Raw genomic sequence first — 21,627 nt, 5'->3', positions numbered from 1 at the left:
AAGACAATAATAATAACATAACAGGTCACCAATTTAACATGTTTAGCTCTATAACATTTAAATGCACCTCTCCATTGTCTGAGAGAGAAAAAAATTATAAACATTTTTTTAATGTATGACCACTGTACAGAAGACTGTCATATGATAGCGCTTTCTAGCGTGTTTATCATTTTGGTAACTACATCAAAATTACCGCTAGATTGACAAAAATCACAAGTAAATTACGCCATCTGGCGGAAATTCTCGCGGCTTTTTCAAATCAGGCGTCTTTTCCAAATCACGCGAGAATGTGTACAAAACAACGAAAATGGGGCCGGCTGGGTCGTTTTCAGCTAATGTCGGTGATTTTAAAGTGATTATGAGTGATAAATATTTTTTTTGCGATCACTGCACTTGCTCGGCGGGCAAATGCAATGAAATTAATAAAACTAATATGAAATTAATAAAAAAATACTTGCCCCGGGCGATAGGGCAATGGTTAACATCGAGCCCTGATATTACTTCTGATAAAACCTATATATAAAAAAAAAAGTAAAATACCTCTGATGTTATATATCAGACACAAAATACAAACAGTAGTTTTCAAGTAGCTTTCAATCCCAGCATAACTGGATGCTCAACCATAAAGGCCAGGATGATGTTCAGATTTCATTCAGGGAGTTGCTGAACAGTCCCCTCACTCGATATCTCATTTGAACAGCAGGTGGCGGTAGTGCTCATTTAACTTAGTTAAACATCCGCCCGCGAAGAATCCTAAAAGAAGAGGATAGCACATCGGCTGGTCAACCCTAGGATACTTTAGCCCCCTACGTCGCATTACCATCTGTAGTTGACAGGTAATGGTATTCAGTCTGGTTTTGTCTGAACGCTGTTTATTGAAAAATCGAAGTAGCTAAGGCCCGGATGCTGGTAGCATTTCTAAGGTAACGCGATACGGCTAGCTCATCCTTGCCTGGGCCCCGTGAGCAAAGTTGTTGCGTGAACTCTATGAAACAAGAAGACCAAAACACCCAATTATTTCATCTAAACTGTATCGTAGTACTATACCTACCCACGAGAATCTCATGTTGCTATGTGATAGTTGGCTAGCTCTACAGAAATTAGCTATCGAGACACGTAGGCAGATATTTTCTGTTAAGCTTTTATTGTTTGTTATCCCATAAAACCACGTTATGTGGAATAACAATATATGTATCAGTTTTTCTTAAAATCAGATTGACTGTAGGGTAATTAAAGCGATATCAGTGATGGTAGTTGGTGTCAGACCGTATTAGTGATTGGATGATGGGATTTTCTGTTATGGAAGAGACTAGAAGGGATCTAGAAATAGACGAGATTAAACCAAGTCACCTGCTTAGATGCACTGAAAATCGGACTATTTTGACTGAAGTTATTTAAAAATCTATTTTTAGCTTGGGTATTTTAGATGGATTTAGGGGGAACTAGTTCTGAGCCTCTTTCTGCACGGTTGAAAATATCCTGGGTTAAATCTAACAGACAGCCAAAGCAATGGAAATGTTTAACTTACATTTTTTGAAATGTAGTCTTAAGATAACATAAATGCTATATTGAGATATCAGCATTATTAAATTCCAATTTATTTACTCAAATAAAGCTTATTTTTTATTAATATTTATTGCTATTCTAGCTATAGTTAGGAAAATGGTCTTTGTCTGTTTGTATTAGCCTGAGCCGTAACAAACCAGGTTATAAACAAACAGAGGCAAGGCCTGTTTCTATGACAAGTTTAGCCGGACAATGAATAGTCCTAGATATAATCGCAATATACAATATTGTTTTTTTTGGCAACTATTTTCACTTAATGAAAATCGGTGGAGAAGGTACTCAACAGTAGTACTTGAGTAAAAGTATTGATACTCATGGGCAAATCCTACTCAACTACAAGTAAAAGTTACTCTGTCAAACATGTATTGAAGTTCTCACTTTTGAAATGGCTTAAGTATTCAAAGGCAAAACAAATATGTAATATACATATGTGTCTGTGCTGTATAATATTCAGATTGATTTTAAAGAACCTTCTAACTTTAATAAACCACTTAATGTATTGACGCATAGAACCAACTGCTACAAATTCTACACTGTCTGTGAACTTCAGCTTAAAAATGCAACAAAAAATGAATACTGCAGCTCTGCTTTGAGAACTCATCCTACTGAACAATTTGTCCACATGACATCAACTCACGCCTTTAATAAAATTTGTAAACCACAAATAATATATGCGCTGCGTTTTTTCACATTTGTGGAATTTCATTCAAATCTCAAATTCAGCCCTCTGTGGCTGGTATGTTACATGTTTTGTTTCATCTCCCTTTGAGGTAGTTATTACCTACTCAGCATGTCAAAGTTCTGCATATGTCTGCTAATGAATTACCATTTGACCCAGGTGTGTTGACAAACAGATAAATAAAACATCCAGGATGCCTGTTCTTAAGGATGAACTCTTAACTTTGTGAGAAACATTATGTTGCTGATTGTGTCCTTGTGTTAAAGGAATGTGTCTGTTGCTAATTGTTTTTCAAGAAAGGAAAACAGCAGCCAATGGATTACTAACCTAATCTGAGACAAAAGGAATGAGTAATGCTTCTTAGAAATGTAATGGAGTCAAAAGTATATAAGGAGAATTTAGAGAAACCTATTGTGGGAGGAAGCCAGAGAACCTTCAAGAAAGACCCCGGGTGGACTCAAATCCAGGACCCTCTTGCTGCCAGGCAACAGTGATAACCATTGTTCCACAGTGCAGCACCTTACTTAAGTACAGTAATCAAGTACATGTACTTTGTTACTTTTCAGTGTATACTTATGCAAATCATCTTGTCAAAGATTGATAAGCTTGGAATCCTAAAGACCAATTAACAATGGAACCGGGAGACATTTTGATTAAATAATCAGAAAAAAATCTATATCAATATGGATTACAACAATAATCACTAAGCTCAATTGGGATAGGGAAAACAGGAAAAACTTCCAGTTTTATAAACGAGTGCAAACTAACAAAAAAAAGCCCTCCATTTGAATAAGAGCAGCATCTCTTAACGTCCTGTGATTGCGTGCCATTTTGTCATTCCCTTCATGTATTTTGTTTGTCTCCAGGTTCAAAGCAACATAGAATCAAGTGTTATGGATGAACCATGAAGGCACAATTACAAGTCACAGGTGAGTTATTGCTAGAACAAACTTAAGAACTACAGATAAAGTTGAAAGTAGATTTTACTTACAGTTTTGTCTTAAATACTATTTTTTTCTTCACGTTATGAAAGTGATTATGAAAGTGTAACTCACTCCAATTTATAACGTAACCCCAACTGCAGATGGAAAAACTACCACTCTGATGGTGTTTTAAAATGTAAAGCTTTAGCCAAACATAAAGCTCCAAAGGTCTGAACTTTGCCATAACCGCTATGCAACATCCAGCAACAGAACTCATCATTACTGCCACTGAATTAAACTCTAGAAACAGCAACATGGCAGAGGCAGAAGGGAAAGAAATCAGGATTAAAGTTACTGCTGGCATTCTAGAATGAAAATGCCCTCTTTTAAGATCACGCTACAGTAAAGCAAGGCAGGACCCTATCTCAGCCAAAACCACAACATTGCGAGTTTTGTAGTAGACAAAGGTAGATGCACAGCATCAAGCAACACAACCATCATGACCATCAGGCCCTGAAAAGGGATTCACCTGATATCTACGAAAGGAAAAATAACAGGCTTTCTCTAAAAACTGGAAAGAGAAAGATGCATCAATCTGTCTTTATTATGAACTGTGTTACGTGTGTTAACTGTGAAATTAATTTTATATGTTTTAAGGCTCTAAACTTGTCAGCACATCAGTCACTGACGAGTCAGGTGGTTGGGTGGGAGTGCAGTAGTACGGTCCAAAACCAAAGTTAAATGTTTCTTATTTTCAACATCATCATATGACATTGTAGGTTCATAACCTCGCTGTTTATCTACACACAGCAACTGCAAACAGAAAAGTTGTTAATTCACCTGCAGGCAACTGGGAGAGCAGGATTTTACCACACAATGCCCGGTTCTCATGGGAAGTGCTGTCTTCCGTAAGAAAAAAAATACAGCTTTTTCCCACTGGACTTCTTTCAAACCGTTTTAATTCACATCACCCACTGGAACACAGATTTCTGTTATCAGAACCCTGAGTTATTGGGTGAATAACCCTCCGTTACAGAGGAGAAACAAGAAGAACACTTAAGACACCAGGAAATCACTCTAAATATGTGGTCACCCAAACTAGCAGAAAATACAGCACTGCATCTAACATAAAGGAGATAATAGATGTCTTTTCCTCAGGGACCTCCTGTGTCAGGAGAAGAATTTTCTTAAAACACAACATACTGGTAAACTGAGATGGCAAAAGTACTTACTTTTCGTACTTGAGTAAAAGTACAGATACTTGTGTTAAAAAATACTCTGGTAAAAGTGGAAGTACTGATTAAACTTCTTTACTCAAGTAAAAGTAACAAAGTACAGGCTTGTAAATTTACTTAAAGTATAAAAGTAAAAGTAGAAACCACTTTTTTCATGCCGTTGCCTGCATTTTAAATGGATGTCTGCCAATAGGACTAGATCTCAGTTGTGTTCATTTTCAATCATCTCGTCTTCCATAATGCTATGCTAACGCCACCGCCACCAAGCTGCAATGATTTGCCGCGAATGAATACCGCTGAATCTGTGGATTCATCTTGTAGTGGTGCATCAAATGCAACGTAGATTCCCATCCAATTAGATTGAATTTGGTATTGATGACGTGAAAAATAATAACGGTAACTCCATTGAAATGATTCAAAACTAAAGTAACGAGCCAATTTTTTAAAATGTAAGGAGTAGAAAGTACAGGTATTTGTGTAAAAATGTAAGGAGTAGAAGTAAAAAGTCGCCATAAAAATAAGTAGTAAAGTAAAGTAAAAATATCAGAAAAATCTACTTGAGTACAGTAACAAAGTATTTGTACTTTGTTACCGGTACTTCCCATCTCTGCTGGTAAACTTCAAACCCAACAAAAAAAAAAAAAAAAAAAAAACACCAGATCAAACAACTAACCAAACATGGCACAGCACAGAAGAGTCAGCAGTGCTGATTCAGCAGGACACACCTTTAACTACTAAGATGTTCTGATTTTATACATGGAACACAGCAGCCTCCAATGACCCAGGAGAGAAACAGGTTGGTCACTGATACGGACTGAACTGGGCTTACTCTAGTGTGAGCGTCCAGACAAAAGCACCCAAGAATAAAAGACACAGACTTCATGAAGATGCTGGTTGAAGCTAGATGTTATCTACAGTTAAACAACATTCAGAGACGCACAGTGGTGGCAGCATCATTCTGAGTGGCTGTTTTACAGCAGGGACAGGTGCACTTTGTTCAATAAAGGACAACAAAGTCACTGTTATGGAGTGGCCATCACAAAGCCCTGATCTTAGTCCTAATGGAAATTTGTGAGGAGAGGTCAAAAGATGCCTATAAACTCCACCTTTTTTTGTCAGGAAGATGGAAAAGAAAATATCTATGGCTCAATATACTGTCATTAAAATAATTACATTTGTTACAATACAGCTATTTTTTTTATATAAAGCTATGGCAAGTATCTGGTTTCATCTATAGATGTGTACTTTATTTTCATTTTATTTACAGGGTTACATAATATGGAAACAAATCGTTACCATATTTAAAATGAAAAAGCATTTCCAGAAATGCTTTTTCATTTTAAGAATGTGGCTGCATTGTTTGACTCATAAATGAAATTGGTAATCAGTCATCCTATTTGCATTTTCATTTCTTCTTCAACACTGCTCATCCTTTTACTTAATTAAAATTAAAAAGCAAAAGAAATTTGAGATTTATTTTTCAAAATGTCCCCCAGCAAATACATACCAAAATTCAATTTGAAATATAAAATTTGAAAATGAAAAAGCATTTCCAGAAATGCTTTTTCATTTTAAGAATGTGGCTGCATTATTTGACTCATAAATGAAATTAGTAATCAATTCTTAAAATGAAAAAGCATTTGTGAAAATGCTTTTTCATTTTAAATATGGTAACGATTTACTTCCATAACATAAAAGTCGGTCCTATAGTGATGATATAAAACGGTTAAATGAAACGTTAAAATAATTCTTTGTAAAGCCTGAATGAAACAGTTTCTTAGTAAATAAAAATAAATCATCTAACATTAGAAGTCCATATTCTACATTAGTCACAGTGCCTTTATTAACTACCTCTGAATTTACTAAGTGCTTAATGTAGCATGGATTCTAAAATTATTATGAACATTTTAGTTCCTGATATTTCATGGCTTTCAGATGTAGAAGTCAAGCAATTCACATTCTCAGCTGGTGGTTGCTGGGTTGGAAAGCGATCATAAAACAATCAGCAATCTAATAAGAGGTAAAGGTCTTTGGGCCTAATTATACCGGTAGAAACCAATGATTCTTTGAAATTTAACAGGATTATTACAATAAATAACCAAAACGGCAGAAATTTGGTTCTATAAATGTTTTCATTTATTGATATTTGAGTTTTTCCTCTTGCTTTTAAAATAAACAAGGATGTTTCCACATTAGACTTCTGTAATACTGTCACATGACTGGAAAACCTGTTGGACGTGTCTTTTATTTCCACTAATAAGCTTAAAAAAAGATCTTGCTAATACACACACAGCAGCTAAAGCATACATACAGACCATACTGTGATCAGTCTTTCTAATAGTCAGTAATTTAATTATTCTGACAGTACCGATTGCTTATAAATCTGGCAAATGTTCGTGAGGCAAAGTGATTATTTATATAAAGATTAGCCACATGAAGATTTTATTTAGAATAAAATGAAATAAAGAAAAGATAAGAATAGTGCAGTGAAGTCTGAATATCTTTTCCAAATACAACTGAATCAGTCTGATCAGCAGAAATGTTCTTTTATTGTCACTGCCGCTCATGCTTGTCATTGTCCTTCCAGTGCTCTCAGCCAAGCTAAAGGAAAACAAAAAGAACTGGTTTGGTCCCAGTCCTTACGTTGAGGTAGCTGTGGATGGCCAATCAAAGAGGACAGAGAAATGCAACAACACCCACAGTCCCAAATGGAAGCAGGCCCTCACTGTGTGAGTACTGATGTTATTTGTCTCTAAAAGGAGAAGTTAGTTGGTCTCCACCTGAAATGCAGGATATGAAAAAGGATTTCTTAAGACATCCTGTCAGTATTTTTGTTTGATGTAGTCAAAAATACTTAAGTCAATGCATTGAAGCAATTTAAACTATGAACATAAATGTACATTTAATGTTCATAATACAGGCTTTATACACATAGTTATGTGTATCATTGTGTAAACTTGTTATGACTGAAGTTGTGGAATCATAAAGTTATGTTTGGGTTTCAGTCAAGCTGTCATAATGCAAACATACAGTTTTCCAATACTCATCTCTCTTAGATGCCCATAAGGTGCCTTTAGCATGTTTCTAAAAGTAATGAGTAAAAAAAGAGCTCTTCATTTTCAATGAAATTTAAACTAATGGTTGTATTTTAAAATGTTGCCTTTGTACTTTATCAAGCTTGATCTTGCAGACATTAACTGTGTACTATAGGTAGTATCATGACCCCAACTTTAGGATTCCTATTGATATCTAGTTGCTTGTTTATGAAAACACTAAAAGCATTACATTATGGGCCAACTCAAGTCACACATATTGCTTTCCTTTAAATCACAAAATTAGTTTATAACTTCAAAGCAAGATGTATTCAGATACTTTAAATATATGGAATTTTATTACTTGCACATATAATCATTGGACCAAAAAAAACTACAGGAACAGCTAAATCTAGAGAATGTGTTAAAAACATACTCTACACAATAGATTTTAATAAAAAAAAAAATGTTTTGATTTTCCTGACAACCCATAGAAAACACAAGATTGAAAGTGTATGCCACAGACCTGTAAAATCATTGCCTTCCTCAGTCCAAAATCTCACTGATATATATATTTTATTCTGTCTCCTTCCTGCAGAATTGTGACTCCAGTCAGCAAACTAATCTTTCGTGTTTGGAGTCATCAGACACTGAAGGCAGATCTTCTGTTAGGCATGGCTACTCTAGACATCAGCTCTATCCTCAAAGCCAATGACCTTAAATGTGAGTATACATTTAAATATTTCGTCCATGTAACCTTCATTTAAAAAATATATTTAAAAAAAATTGAGAGCAAATTTTCACCTCTCATAATAACCATAATATGTTAGAGATTATAAAATCATTAAAATCGTTTGTTTGAACAGCTGTTTTGATTCAATTTGTTGCTTTCTTTTTTCACTTGTTGATTAAAGAGCTCAAATGGTATAAGCTAACCTAATACCATCTGATTGTTTTTTCCATAGGAGAATAAATAATAAAGGAGCACAACCTCCCATGGGGTGTCTAGTTTTTTTTTGTGATGAATTAAACTTTAAATAATTTCTATCTATAAACACCAGATTTTATTCATGAAATGTTTGCTTTAAAAGAGCCAGCCAGTAATGTCATATTTTTGGCACTTTTTAACCAAAGTTCAGTTTAAACTTTGGTTCTGTTTTCAATAGTTCTGTAGAAACTGATTGTCTTGTTTTGTTGGAGTTCATCCACTGACTGCGCTCACTGTCAATGTTTTTGTTGATGTTGGGTAAAGTTACTCACCTTTTGTTCTTTTTTAAAAGTGGAGGAACATTGTTTTTTCTCTCCACTTTCATTCCTTTTCTGAAATGTGTTTCTCAATCATGTTGCATTTGAAACATTTGCTGTATTTGATCCTAATCTCAGTGTGTGAGGTGGTGCAGACGCTGCAGCTGTCCTCTGACAGAGACCCTCAGGATAACGTTGGAGACCTCTCAGTCTGTCTGGATGGTTTGCAGGTTGACCCAGAAACCTTTGCTCTGGCAGAGAGGAATCAAGGTATGGGAAGCAGAAATACATTTACAGTAGAAATAATGCAGTACTGAAACACTTCTCTTTTTGGTCTAGAAATGTAATGCAGTATTATAGGGATGGAACGGTTTTTGAAAACCGTCAGAACCGTTCGGTTCGCGTGTGTTGCGTTCGGTTCATGCGCTGCTCCTTTTTCTCATAGGCGAAGCGTTTACACTCCAGAGCAGAAGGTGGCGGTACTGCGACCAAAGCCAACCACCAGTAGTAAACAAGAAGGTGTAGCAGAAAAAAATCAGGTGTTGTGGAGAATTGTGTGGGTATGGCGAGTGGGAAAGAACAGGAGTAGGAAGATGCGCCAGCAGCACTTTATAGGTCTGCTGTATGGGAGCGCTTTGCATTTAGAGTGACCTACGATGACTGCGGAAAGAAAGTTGTGGATAAAAACAGTGTGCAACCATTGCTAACAATCGACATATACCGAACCGAAAACTGTGACCACGAAACCGTGAACCGAACCGAACCATGGATTTTGTGAACCGTTCCACCCCTACAGTATTATATTTCATAATTCATTCAAATTGTTTTAGTTTGCTCTGTTTAACCTATTTAAATTATTTCCTCCAAATAAGTTGTTACATTCTTGCATTACATGTATTAGCCACTGGAGGGTAGTAGATACTTAACATTGACATATTTTCTCTCTTAGACTGCTTGAAGCAGCTGTGTTAAGATATTATTCTGGTATTTTCTTATAACGTCATTACCTTTTCAGTTGACTTCTATATGATCACTAAGAAAGATATAATGATTTATACCTATCGCTATTCATTTGCCTGTTGTGCTTTTTACATTTCGAAAAGCTTATTTGTGGTTATATTATTAGATATTTGCTAAACTTATCATACATGTCAAGGTTTTCTACTTGTGTTCCAGTAGCTCCTCCAAATGGAAATGCAAAACCAAATGGCAACGCAAGCAACAGGTCTTGTAAACTTTTTTTCTTTAAATAAAATCTCATAGTTTTTTTATAATCAAATTTTTTACTAAATCCTTAAAATCTTTTTTTTTTTCTTCTCCACTTTCAGGTCAAGCAGGGACACGTCTCCATCCAGTGACTCTGATGACTGGGTAATTGTACCCAACGGTCTCGCCGTCACTGGTAGAAGTTCTCCCTCTCCGTCTCCAGGGGGCTCCACCTCCTCACGTCCTCCCAGGCCTGCCAGACCTCCTCCTTCTATGCCACAAAAACCTGCTGCCTCACCAAGTAGGGAAGCATTAAGACTTTCATTAAACAGTTGCTAAAAATAAAAATAAAGTAAATGACAGACATTCTAAGACTTCCTGTGTCTGATGTCTATCAGCTCAGCAGAGATCTGCAAAGATATTTCATACGTCACACATTTCTTCTCTGCTAATTACCACCTTCGTCTCCAGGCTCTTCCAGTAGTTCGTCTCCCAGTGAACTGAGTGAAGCCCCACCGTCTGACGGCTCCTCTCAGGCATCTGCAAGCGGGTGTTCAGACCAGCCAGATGACTCCGCTGCACGAGCAGCATCGGCTGTTTCCCCACAAACAACGAGTGTTCCCAAACCAGGGGGTGCTGTAACAGCGGCTCCAGCTACAACGGCTCCCAGAATCAACCCCATTAACAATGCCCCTCTGCCACCAGGGTAAAAAAACATGACCAGTTATGTTGGTGCATCACCAGTTGTGGTTTTAATTAATTGAGCTAAAAGTATTTTGGGTTAAAATATTTTTCAACAGAGCTGATGTAAAGTAACTTTAAAAAAAAATGTATTTAAACATTGAGAGTCATTTAACATCCCTTATGTCACTGCAAATTTACATGTGCTATTTTAATAGCTTGGGTTTTTGAGAGTTTGTTTAATATAACCTATATTTTACTGTAGGTGGGAGCAGAGAGTGGATCAGAATGGACGGGTGTATTATGTCGACCACATTGAGAAAAGAACTACTTGGGAAAGGCCTGAGCCTCTGCCTACAGGGTATCAACTTCTATGATTAAAACTGATGGAGCTGATTTCCTTTTAATTGCTTTATTTAAATCGACTTTTATCTTTTATGTTTATACCCGACTGGGAATGTTTTTCATCTGTTCTTCTCTTTTTTTTTCTTTTGCAGCTGGGAGCGTAGAGTTGACCCAATGGGTAGAGTTTACTATGTTGACCACATAACAAGAACCACAACATGGCAACGGCCCACTCAGGAGTCGGTGCGGAACTATGAGGAGTGGCAGAACCAGCGCAGCCAGCTTCAGGGAGCAATGCACCAGTTTAACCAGAGGTTTATTTATGGGGTGAGAACAGTCACTTTAATTACTTTAACCTTAAATCATGGATTGTTTAGTTTCAGTCGAGGCTCTGTTAAATATTTGAGCGCATTTCATGCAATGTTTGGCCAGTTTGGTGCTCTTGCTTTTACAAAGAAGATGGGATGACTTGGATTTATGGTTTAAAAACCTCTTTATTTATTTACTGATTGATTTATTCTAGTTTAGGAAAACAGGTCTGTTTCTTTATCAGCAGGTCATGAAAAGTTTCTAAGTATTTCAGCAGTCCGAGCTACAGAGAGACAATGGAAAGGCCTTTGAATGTGTTTTGGGGGCAATTATCTGATGAGGCTATGGCACCAGGTGTTTCCAATATAGAGACTTTTCACAATTTTCTAATATTCTGTGATACTTAATTTTGGATTTTTATTAGTTATCAATTATAATGATTAAAATTAAAAGAAATAAACACTTCAAATATACCCATCTCTGTTTAATGCATAATTATAATATACAAGTTTCACTTTCTACAAGCGTGTAAAGAAAATGGATGGATGGATGGATGGATGGATGGATGGATGGATGGATGGATGGAAGTTTCACTTTCTAATGGAATTGTTGAAATAAAATAACATCTTCGTGATATTCTAATTCTGCACACAGCACATTTATATCAGTTGTTTATTTTCACACATTGAACTATGGCTATTTTTTTATTATATACTATAATAAATGTAAAAAAAAAGAATAAAAAGATTAATACCTATAGAGGAAATATGAGGATTTTGGTAAGATCACTTCACATACGTTTTGGTTTTTATTTTGTTTAATAAAGAGAGACTATTAATGGCTTTTTTTTTCTTTCTGGCCCAGCTGCAGGACCAATTTGCAGCCACATCTAAAGAGTTTGACCCACTGGGACCACTGCCTCACGGCTGGGGTAAATACATGTTCATAAGAATTCCCTTTTAAGTTTCAAACACAATGATTTGTTGTAGGAATGTACAAATGTAATATTAAAGGGAGTGCACAGAGGTAGATCGACACATGTAAAGATTTATAAATGTGTTTTATTTTAGAGAAGAGGACAGATACCAATGGCAGAGTGTATTTTGTTCATCATCCAACTCGGACAACGCAGTGGGAGGACCCAAGGACGCAAGGGTGAGTGTATATCATCGTGTGTCTGTGGATGAGTGTCACTGTTTTTGGTAACTCAGCTGCAGATCCTTGTACAGCAATAACACCAGTTTGTTGAGTTTACCTGCAAAAAATTGTCCTCAACTTCCTAAAGGGAAACAGGGAACAAGTGCGTTAGCTAGAGTCACAGCTTTCTGCCAGGACTGATGATTTATAGATGCATTTTGTAAAAGGTATAGATTATCATTGATTAAAATAATCCTTCTTTGAGCTACTTTAAAGCTTGACATTATGTTGTGTTTAAAATATTTCTGAGATTACAGTATTTTGGTCATATATAAATAAAAAGGTGCTGTTACAATCTGGTTCTATCGCCCTAATCTGTAGTTTCCTCTAAGAACCTGGGTCACTCTAAGACATTAATATTAACAAGATTGATTAGATTGTAAATCCAATATGTGAATGAATGATTTTCTGATTATTTATGTTCTGTTTCTTTGTTTATTTACATATTTTGCTTAGACTTCTGAATGACAAACCCTTACCTGAAGGTTGGGAGATGAGGTTCACTGTGGATGGCACACCCTACTTTGTAGACCACAACCGGAAGACCACAACCTACATTGACCCCCGCACAGGGAAATCTTCCCTGTAAGTGGTTCTTCATAATGTTTAATGGTGTCGGTAAATAGGGAGAGCAGCCTGCAGATAATCCGTTCTTTTTTTCTCATTTTTACAGCGAGAACGGCCCACAGATCACTTATGTTCGGGACTTCAAAGCCAAAGTGCAATACTTCAGGTTCTGGTGTCAGGTTTGTGCTTTATTTATCACACCACACTTTAATTCATTTGTTGTGGTTTTTTTCATGTTTTACCTTCATTATTTTAAGTACTTTTGTACGTTTTGTGTTTATTCTTTTAGCAATTATCGATGCCTCAGCATACCAAGATTACCGTCTCCAGGAAAACCTTGTTTGAGGATTCCTTTCAGCAGGTAAGGTCTTGCCTTTTTGCCTGGTTTCGAAGTGTTATTCTGGTCTTTTCTTGCAGGTTGGTGAGTTATGTAACTGGTTTCATTTCTGACTTTCAAAGATAATGAGTTTTCACCCGCAAGATCTGAGGCGGAGACTGTGGATTATTTTCCCTGGAGAGGAAGGCTTGGACTACGGAGGCGTAGCCAGGTAATCCCTCTGAAATTTTTGCTGCATGAGTAGCTGGGTGTGCAAACACCTCCCTGGCAGATATGATTTTTATTTTTTTTAGGGAACACCCAAGGTTTAAAAAAATCATTGACCATGATGTAATAAAAGCTTTGGACGTTTAGTTGATACTGTGATCATTAACAATTTAATCACATCATTACATCACTTATGGTGCCTTACATGTTTTGTCCATTTATATTTTCAGAGAATGGTTCTTCCTGCTCTCCCATGAAGTTCTAAATCCCATGTACTGTTTGTTTGAGTACGCTGGAAAGGACAACTACTGTCTTCAGATCAACCCTGCTTCTTATATCAACCCGGATCATCTTAAATATTTTAAGTTCATAGGCCGCTTCATTGCCATGGTACTTTTTGCTCTTGATTTGGAAATTAATTCTTGATATAATACATTTTGATTTACATGGATTTTTTTCTTTTTGTTTCCTTCATTATTTTCCCCTTAGGCTTTGTTCCATGGAAAGTTCATTGATACGGGTTTCTCGCTGCCTTTCTACAAGCGGATTTTGAACAAACCTCTGGCTCTTAAAGACCTGGAATCCATAGATCCAGAATTCTACAATTCACTTATTTGGATCAAGTAGGTAGCACGTATGCAAAACACACGAGAGGCACGATTAACACTACAATCCAGGTTAATTTAACTCACTTCATAAAAGCATTAATGTTACAGTTGGTTTAAAGAAGTCAGATATTTTTCTTTATGGTCAGCTGCTTATTTTTCCATGAGAAATGAAGGCTTGGTTTAGCGTTCTGCTACCTTTCTTATCCAAAAAGCCATTTTGCCTTCAGTGTCACTAAATAAAAGTCGTTCAGAGCTGCAAAATATTTCATGCCTTTTAAATAAAATACATGCTGTTCTTTTGTTAAATAGCTGCTATATCAGTTGCTATCTTAAACAAGCAACTGCTTTTTTGTATTTATTAGCTTTTAAAATGTGGGAAAAAAAAAGATTAATAAAGATTAAATATGGATATTTATTCTAATTTACACCATTTGATGTAAAAAAAAAAAAAACATGATACCAAAACAATTAATTTCCAAGGTAATTAGATGAAAAATAGTTCTGAAATCATATTTCTGGTTCTTTTAATGTCATTGTTTTGTGAAAATTGTATTTAGATATTTGTTATAAGTAACATTAAATCCTCTAAGATGGGTATTTGTTATTATAGTATATTAGTTAGTTCTTTATATCATTTTTATCCTCTATTAAGATCCATTATAGAGGCTCCAAAGTGTCAAATATGGCTCTAGACCTGCAAAAAAAACATGGTTACATTATTCAGGGTTTTTATATATCCCCCACATTGTTAATGTTTTTTTCTTCTGGGTATTAAACAAAGTCTCACAAACAAATGGCTGCACCATGGGGCAGTTGGTAGAGCTGTTGCCTTGCAACAAGAAGGGGGATTCTCTTCATGTGGTTTGAGCATTTTTACGGCGCAGGAATAGATTCCATCAGATATTCCTGCAGCAGCCTAAATATGACTGTTAGGTTAACTGCTCTCTCTGAACTCCTAAAGTTTGTGTGTCTGCATGGTCCACTATCTCTTGTCTAGGGTGTTTGCTGCTTCACACTCGATGCCAGCTGCACTGGAGGCTTTGAAACAGAATTGGCAATAAAATATTTTTCTGTCATGCAGGGACAATAATATAGAGGAGTGCGGTCTGGAAATGTTCTTCTCTGTTGATAAGGAGATCCTGGGAGAGGTCAGCACTCATGAGCTGAAACCAGATGGAGGAAACATTCCAGTAACTGAGGAAAACAAAGAGGAATACATCAGGTGCAGCTGCGTTCTCTTCTGCTTCTTATGTAATAATGATCTTTTAATGAATTTTATCCTTCAGAGTATAACGTCTATGTCTCTGTTGCTGCAGGTTGGTGGCAGAGTGGAGGCTATCCAGAGGGGTGGAGGAGCAGACCCAGGCGTTCTTTGAGGGCTTCAATGAAGTTCTTCCTCAGCAGTACCTGCAGTACTTTGATGCAAAGGAGTTGGAAGTATAAAAATATTTGGAATTTTTTATAACTATGTTTGAAAAGCAAGAAGTTTAAAATGTGATGATAATCTCTCCAGAGTGGAAAATATATTTTCTGCATTTAATGCAATAACAATAAAACGTATTGAAAAAAAAGGTTTAGATTTTGAACTAAATATTTCTTGTCGTTAAATCTCGTTCTGCACATTGTCAGTCTCACAAATATGAGCAGTAGAAAAGGATTACCTGTAGCATAGACGCTGTTATAGTGTATTCTGTCATGTGGTAAACTTTTCTAACATGCTTCTCTCTGGCTTTAGGTAATGCTCTGTGGGATGCAGGAAATCGACCTGGTTGACTGGCAGAGAAACACCATTTATAGACATTATGCTCGAAGCAGCAAGCAGATTCTTTGGTTCTGGCAGGTTTGTTCCGAAAATTTTTCATATAATGAATCAAACCTTCTAAGCTCTTCAGTGAATCAAAGCTTCATTTTTGTATTGGTGCAGTTTGGGAATAATTCCTTATTTAGTGCAACTCTTTTTATGATTATATGAAATCCTTCTATGAACAAGGGGAAAAAAAGTTTTATGGAAAATAATATGTCAAAAATAAGAATTTGGAGATTTCCTTCCTGAGACATGTTCAGAAAGTGGGAGACGAGCCGAAATTTTTTATTGACTTTTGCCCATTCAGAATCAAATATTCCCATAAAGTTTTTATTTAAACACCATTGAAGCTAATGCTAGCTGTGTGCTGCTGGAGTTTTACTAAAGCTCTGCAAAAAAATGTCGATTTATTTTCTTTTAATAAGCAATAAAATATGAATTTCATTTTTTTTATATTACATATTAGAGATAGATATATTTTCGGGTATTGCAAACTAATAAAAACATAACTGTGTTTGCAGTTTGTGAAGGAGATGGACAATGAAAAACGAATGAGACTCCTGCAGTTTGTAACGGGGACCTGCCGCCTTCCTGTAGGAGGCTTTGCTGATTTGATGGGTATGAAAAATCAACACCGACGTGAAAATCAGCCATTCTGTGCATCATCATGAGTTCCTCCTAATTCAATTTTCCTCTGCCTCATGAAAATAGGAAGCAATGGTCCACAGAAGTTTTGCATTGAGAAAGTAGGAAAAGAAAACTGGCTTCCGAGAAGCCACACATGGTAAGAATGTTTTCCTGCTAAATTTATAAACATTTCTCCATCAGCTTTTTTTGTTTTTTTCTTTGATTATACCAAAAAGCTTGTTCTCCTGTTTAGATGGATTTTGGCTCTTTCAAAAAAGAGTGAAAGCCCTAAACGGAGATGGAAACACATTTGCTTGCCTCACATAACTGAGCAGCAGTTTCTGCCAAGCCTACGGTGCCTGTGGCTCTTACTGCATGTTTTAGATTTGCAATTTCTTTCTTTATTCCGCAGACAGGATGTAACACCACCAACTATTTGATGTGGCAGAACTATTACAACATATTAGCAAGACATACCTGAAAAGCTCTCTTCATTTTTCTCAGATGTGCTGTCCATTCTAGTTTGTAACCACTACTTCCAGTTTCTTACAACTATGCATAACATTGCCTCTTGGCTAAATGAAGCTTTGCACAGCCTGGTTAATTCACTTTAGACCAGTAGATCGAAACATTTCCTTCTTTTTTGTGACATTTTAAAACTTTCCAAAAAAAAAAAAAAACAGCAATTTTGCATAAGTTTTTTTTTTTTTTTTTTTTCTTTAAACATGATCATTTTAGCATTTGTTTTATTTAAGGCTGGAAAATGTTCAGCTAATACTTTATTTCTTAACACAAGAAATTTCTTTCTGTTTCTCTGTTTAGCTTCAACCGTCTGGACCTCCCTCCTTATAAAAGCTATGAGCAGCTGAAGGAGAAACTCATGTTCGCCATTGAGGAGACTGAAGGCTTTGGGCAGGAGTAAAACATCAAAAACTCCTGATTTTTATCAGGGCAACCTGCGCATGGAACAGATTGAAAGAAGCACTTTCAGCAGTTTCTCTCTGCAGTCCAGAAATGCTTTCTCCCTGGTAGAATCTGTCCTAATAGCATGTCAACAAAAGAATAGAAAGTTGTTTAATCATAGTTTCATTTTTTTAACAATGGACCTGTAAATCTTCCACACCCTTATCCTCCCTTATCCAGCTAATGTCTCAAAGCCCACATTAAGGCGGTGGAGACAAAACGAGACGCCTTTCTCACTCTGTCATGCCTGCACCCACTGTATGGCTGAGAAAGGGCAGTTTCTACACTTAGGGCACTGATTCTGTGTAGTCATTTCTTCAGAACCACTTTGTTGGGCCTATGCACAAGCATAATGTATGAGGAAGAAAACTTGTGTAATATATGAGTCAAAATATGAAGATTAATACCTAAAAGATAAAAAAAGGACCCTTGTGGTTTGAGGTCGTTGAGATTTTGATGTACAAATGAAAGGATGAATATTTTTCTAAGAGGTCACTGACATGAATCCTGTAGCACATATACAGTTTTTTATTAACTTTGCTAGATGTGATGACTTTCATTGCATAATACGTTCTCTTGTTTTGACAGGTTACCTGCTTAACATCTGACTGAGTTAATAAGTTGAACTAGTTTGCACATGGTTTTTGTGAGCTGTGAGATTATGATTGCTATTAGAAGAAGGTATTTTTTAAGTGCAATAGTTTTGTAGGAAACATCATTTTGCAAATGTTAGAGTCAGAAAAGTATTTGATTAGTTTTTCTAAGGTTTAGTTTTTACCTTGTAGTTAAAACTCAGTACATTATATAGAACAGTCCCATGCTTTGGCTTTCCTATTGCTGTGGTTTGCCTTTCGCTAGTGAGTGATGCTACTGTTAATTCTGCAGCTTAGATCATTAATGTTTACCTAATTTTTCAGGGAGAAGGATACTGTGAAGGTTATGATAACAAAGCCGAGGACCCGTTCTTGGCTGGTTTTCAGGAACCCAAATCACTGCGATGAAACAAAAGTGAGTCAGTTGGGTTCTGCTGAGCTTTGGTCTCAAGCAAAGAAAATTTAAGGTTTAAAATTTGAAAGGTTTTATCGATTGACTTTTGCAGCTTATGTACAAACTAGACATTTAAATGCACTTTACATAAAGACATGCATGCTTTTTTATACCCCTGGGATTAAATCAGACTAAACTTCATGTTGTAGAAATGTTGGGATTACTAAAAACTATTTTACAAAGCACCAGAATATTTACATTTTTTGAAATATGTTTTTTTTTTTTTTTTACAATTATTTCCTTTTAGAGATTTCCATAAAAACTTTATGTATCTTGCAGCATTTGTGTTCAAACAGTGACACTGATCACTGATTTTATTTATTTTGTAATCAGATACATTATGCAAGCGTTTTTGGACTTGGGTCCATTTCTCCAGAAGTATCAGGTTGAACTGGTCAGTTATGTAGTCCATCTTGATCACACACACCCCCTTTTTTTTTTTTTTTTTTTTTTTTTTTAGCTCTGCCCAGAATTCATTTTATAGGATTAGAGGAGAGCTTTTGTGATCCATTCCAAAACATTGACTCATATATGCTCTTATGTAACTTGGCACTATTCTTGGTTTCATTGTGGATTTAGATGACCCAAGCTTTAACTTGTCTTATAAAATTGTTAAATATTTCCACACAGGCCTGTCCTCGCGATATCATCCCAGCTTAATGTAGTGCACCATTCCCTCCTGCAGCAGAAAACACACACCACAGGATGCTGCTTCCTGTATTTTACAGTTTGGATGATATTCCTAGACTTGTATCATTTCCACTGTGGCGATTATGATAGTCACACATTTTCATTCTAGTTTCCTCACATCACAGGATATCCAGAAGTAAAAAAAATTAGCGATGGGTGCATTTTTGAACTAAATATTTCTTTTTCTGTTGCTGTTGAGGTTATGATTTTTTCCTTGTGGAGCCATTATACCATGTTAGCACAAAACAGTTTTCTCTATGTGTAATCACACCTCCCTACCAGCTTAAGTCAGCACCTTTAAAATGTTTTGCTTTTGTTTTGAGGTTGATGCAAATGTCCTGATCGGTGTCACTGCTGGATGTTCCCACGCTGTTTATAGTGGACATTATTTAACAGAAGAACAAGTAGCCTCTGAAATTGTTCCCATAGATGGACCAGATTTCTGCAGATCCACTGATCTCCTGATATTTCAGCCATTTTCTTTAGATTTTTTTGTTAATCTCTCACATTAAAAAAAATGTAATTTAGGTTTGCTTTAAATAAAATCACTGGTTTTCCTTTGTTTAACTTATATATTTAAATAAACCTATTAGATTCTTACAAATTCTTCTCTTAATTATCTGGGCTGCTCTAAGTTTTTTAAAGACAATTTAAAATAAACAACTGGACTAAATTGTATCCAAATTTATAGACTTCTGAAAGTTAAAGACTATGATATAAATTTCTTTAAAATATCTTTCTTGCCATGCTTGAATTGATTAAATATTAATTAGGATATTCCTAATATAAACATTTTACTAAAACTGGAGGCTGTTAGTCTGATTTTATGCCAGACTCTAAAGGTTGCATGTCTTAATACTGTGTATTTAAATACTCGATCAATAAAGCAGAATTTCCCAAGGAGTGACACAGAACCCTAGTTTTATAGGGAGGGGGGCGACTCACTTAGATTTGTATATTGTAATTAGGAACTTAAAATCAAACCAGGCTGTATAGAAAGGTGTTTAGTAAAATTGTGAACCTTTTCATGTCAGTGGTGTTCTCTACATTTCATAAAGGCCTAGAACATTTAGAGCCATTTAGCTTAAGTCCTCCATGATTATTGTTACCTCTTCTAAAGGTGTCCAAAAGCCTTATAACAATCTACTATTGCAGTAACATTATCAAACTGCAAAATTTTGTATGTGTGTTGAGGGGAAATTATATAAAATAAAACAAAAGATTGATGGTGCCACAAATGATGTCTGTCCCAACAGTTGCAGTTGAATAAATGTGAGCGAAGCATTTTTAATGTGTACTTTGTTAGGATGACCCTATTGTTTAGGAAATGGGATTGATCAATTCCTGTTTGGAACGTAACTATGTGGTGCTCTTGAAGACCATGTCTCTGCGGTGATCTTTGAATGAAAGAGGGAAAGGTAGGAGACCACGCTCAGATCTAGTCACCTAGAAAAGAAATATTTTTAAAAAATCTGTCTGCAACTGCAGCAAGTTTTGCATTGAGGGATTATACTACTGCAATAAAAGATTCATTGGTGTAAGGCCTGTTTCAGAGGTACCAGTAGTCATGCAAGATGCGTTTTAAATAGTCGTAATCCTACTTTAAGCTTTTAAAATAAGAAAGTTTGCTGACTGGTCAGAATACAGAGCTATTTTATCGTTTTCAACCTCCTCTTATGCTGTTTGAGGAAGCTCTCATTTAAGACCTCTTTTTTTGTGTTTATCACAGCAACTGGATTTTTTAAAATCTATTTTTTTTTTTTTTTTTTTTTGCAATTTTATTTGCCATTTAAACATTTTGGTGCAAAGGTTTTATACACCCTTTATTTTAAATAAAATTAAGTCTAAAACAGTTTCACACAATCCAAGCATTTTATAAACGATGTAATTACTGGTAACTCTGAGCTTTAAATTGTGATTGTGCTGCAAATTAAGGACTATAACTGGAAAGGATGTTACGTTTGACTAAAGAATTAAAACAAAAATGATCTGCTGGTTCCCTTTAAAGTTACTTTTTATTTCCTTTTGTGTTTTTGCTACACTTGTACATTGACTTTATCCAAAGATTTTTTTTTCCCCCCTTCTTTACAATTAAATGCTTTCTTTGTCCTTTACTGTATCCGGTCCTTATTACCATTAGTCTATTTTCTGTCTGTGTTTGTCTGTAAACCAGCCCAAGCATAACAAAGACTGTATCTGTTGTTCAGACTACTGCAGAGGATTAATGTAATATGTAAACTTTACCCTACATGTGACCAGATTATAGCTAATACTGGCACAATGACACACAAAGCTGGTTGAATTCCCTGCTTGTTTCTCTAATCACCACTTTGTTCCATATCATGGGACAAACAAGTCT

At 35.9% G+C, this 21,627-nt stretch overlaps 1 protein-coding gene across 2 annotated transcripts; it reads left to right on the top strand.

The window, feature by feature from the left end:
• The first annotated feature begins 707 nt into the window (after positions 1-707).
• Positions 708-21,627, top strand: itcha (itchy E3 ubiquitin protein ligase a). Of its 2 annotated transcripts, none has more exons than XM_038306521.1 (24): positions 708-836; positions 3,112-3,174; positions 6,991-7,132; positions 8,034-8,158; positions 8,819-8,950; positions 9,860-9,905; positions 10,009-10,187; positions 10,358-10,592; positions 10,833-10,928; positions 11,065-11,239; positions 12,086-12,152; positions 12,292-12,376; positions 12,875-13,003; positions 13,092-13,164; positions 13,275-13,346; positions 13,445-13,533; positions 13,760-13,919; positions 14,019-14,152; positions 15,219-15,359; positions 15,454-15,574; positions 15,873-15,977; positions 16,463-16,559; positions 16,653-16,725; positions 17,391-21,627. In XM_038306521.1, exons 2-24 carry the CDS (start codon positions 3,150-3,152, stop codon positions 17,488-17,490), a joined length of 2,601 nt encoding a protein of 866 aa, XP_038162449.1. In that variant the 5' UTR covers positions 708-836; positions 3,112-3,149; the 3' UTR covers positions 17,491-21,627. The 2 variants fall into 2 exon arrangements, with proteins under 2 accessions (XP_038162449.1, XP_038162385.1); XM_038306457.1 differs by having other exon boundaries at positions 9,857-9,905.

This window comes from Cyprinodon tularosa, unplaced genomic scaffold (assembly GCF_016077235.1).
Source record: "Cyprinodon tularosa strain WSP-4 unplaced genomic scaffold, ASM1607723v1 ctg10, whole genome shotgun sequence".
Taxonomy (NCBI): domain Eukaryota; kingdom Metazoa; phylum Chordata; class Actinopteri; order Cyprinodontiformes; family Cyprinodontidae; genus Cyprinodon; species Cyprinodon tularosa.
This window is presented reverse-complemented; position numbering and strand designations above follow the sequence as displayed.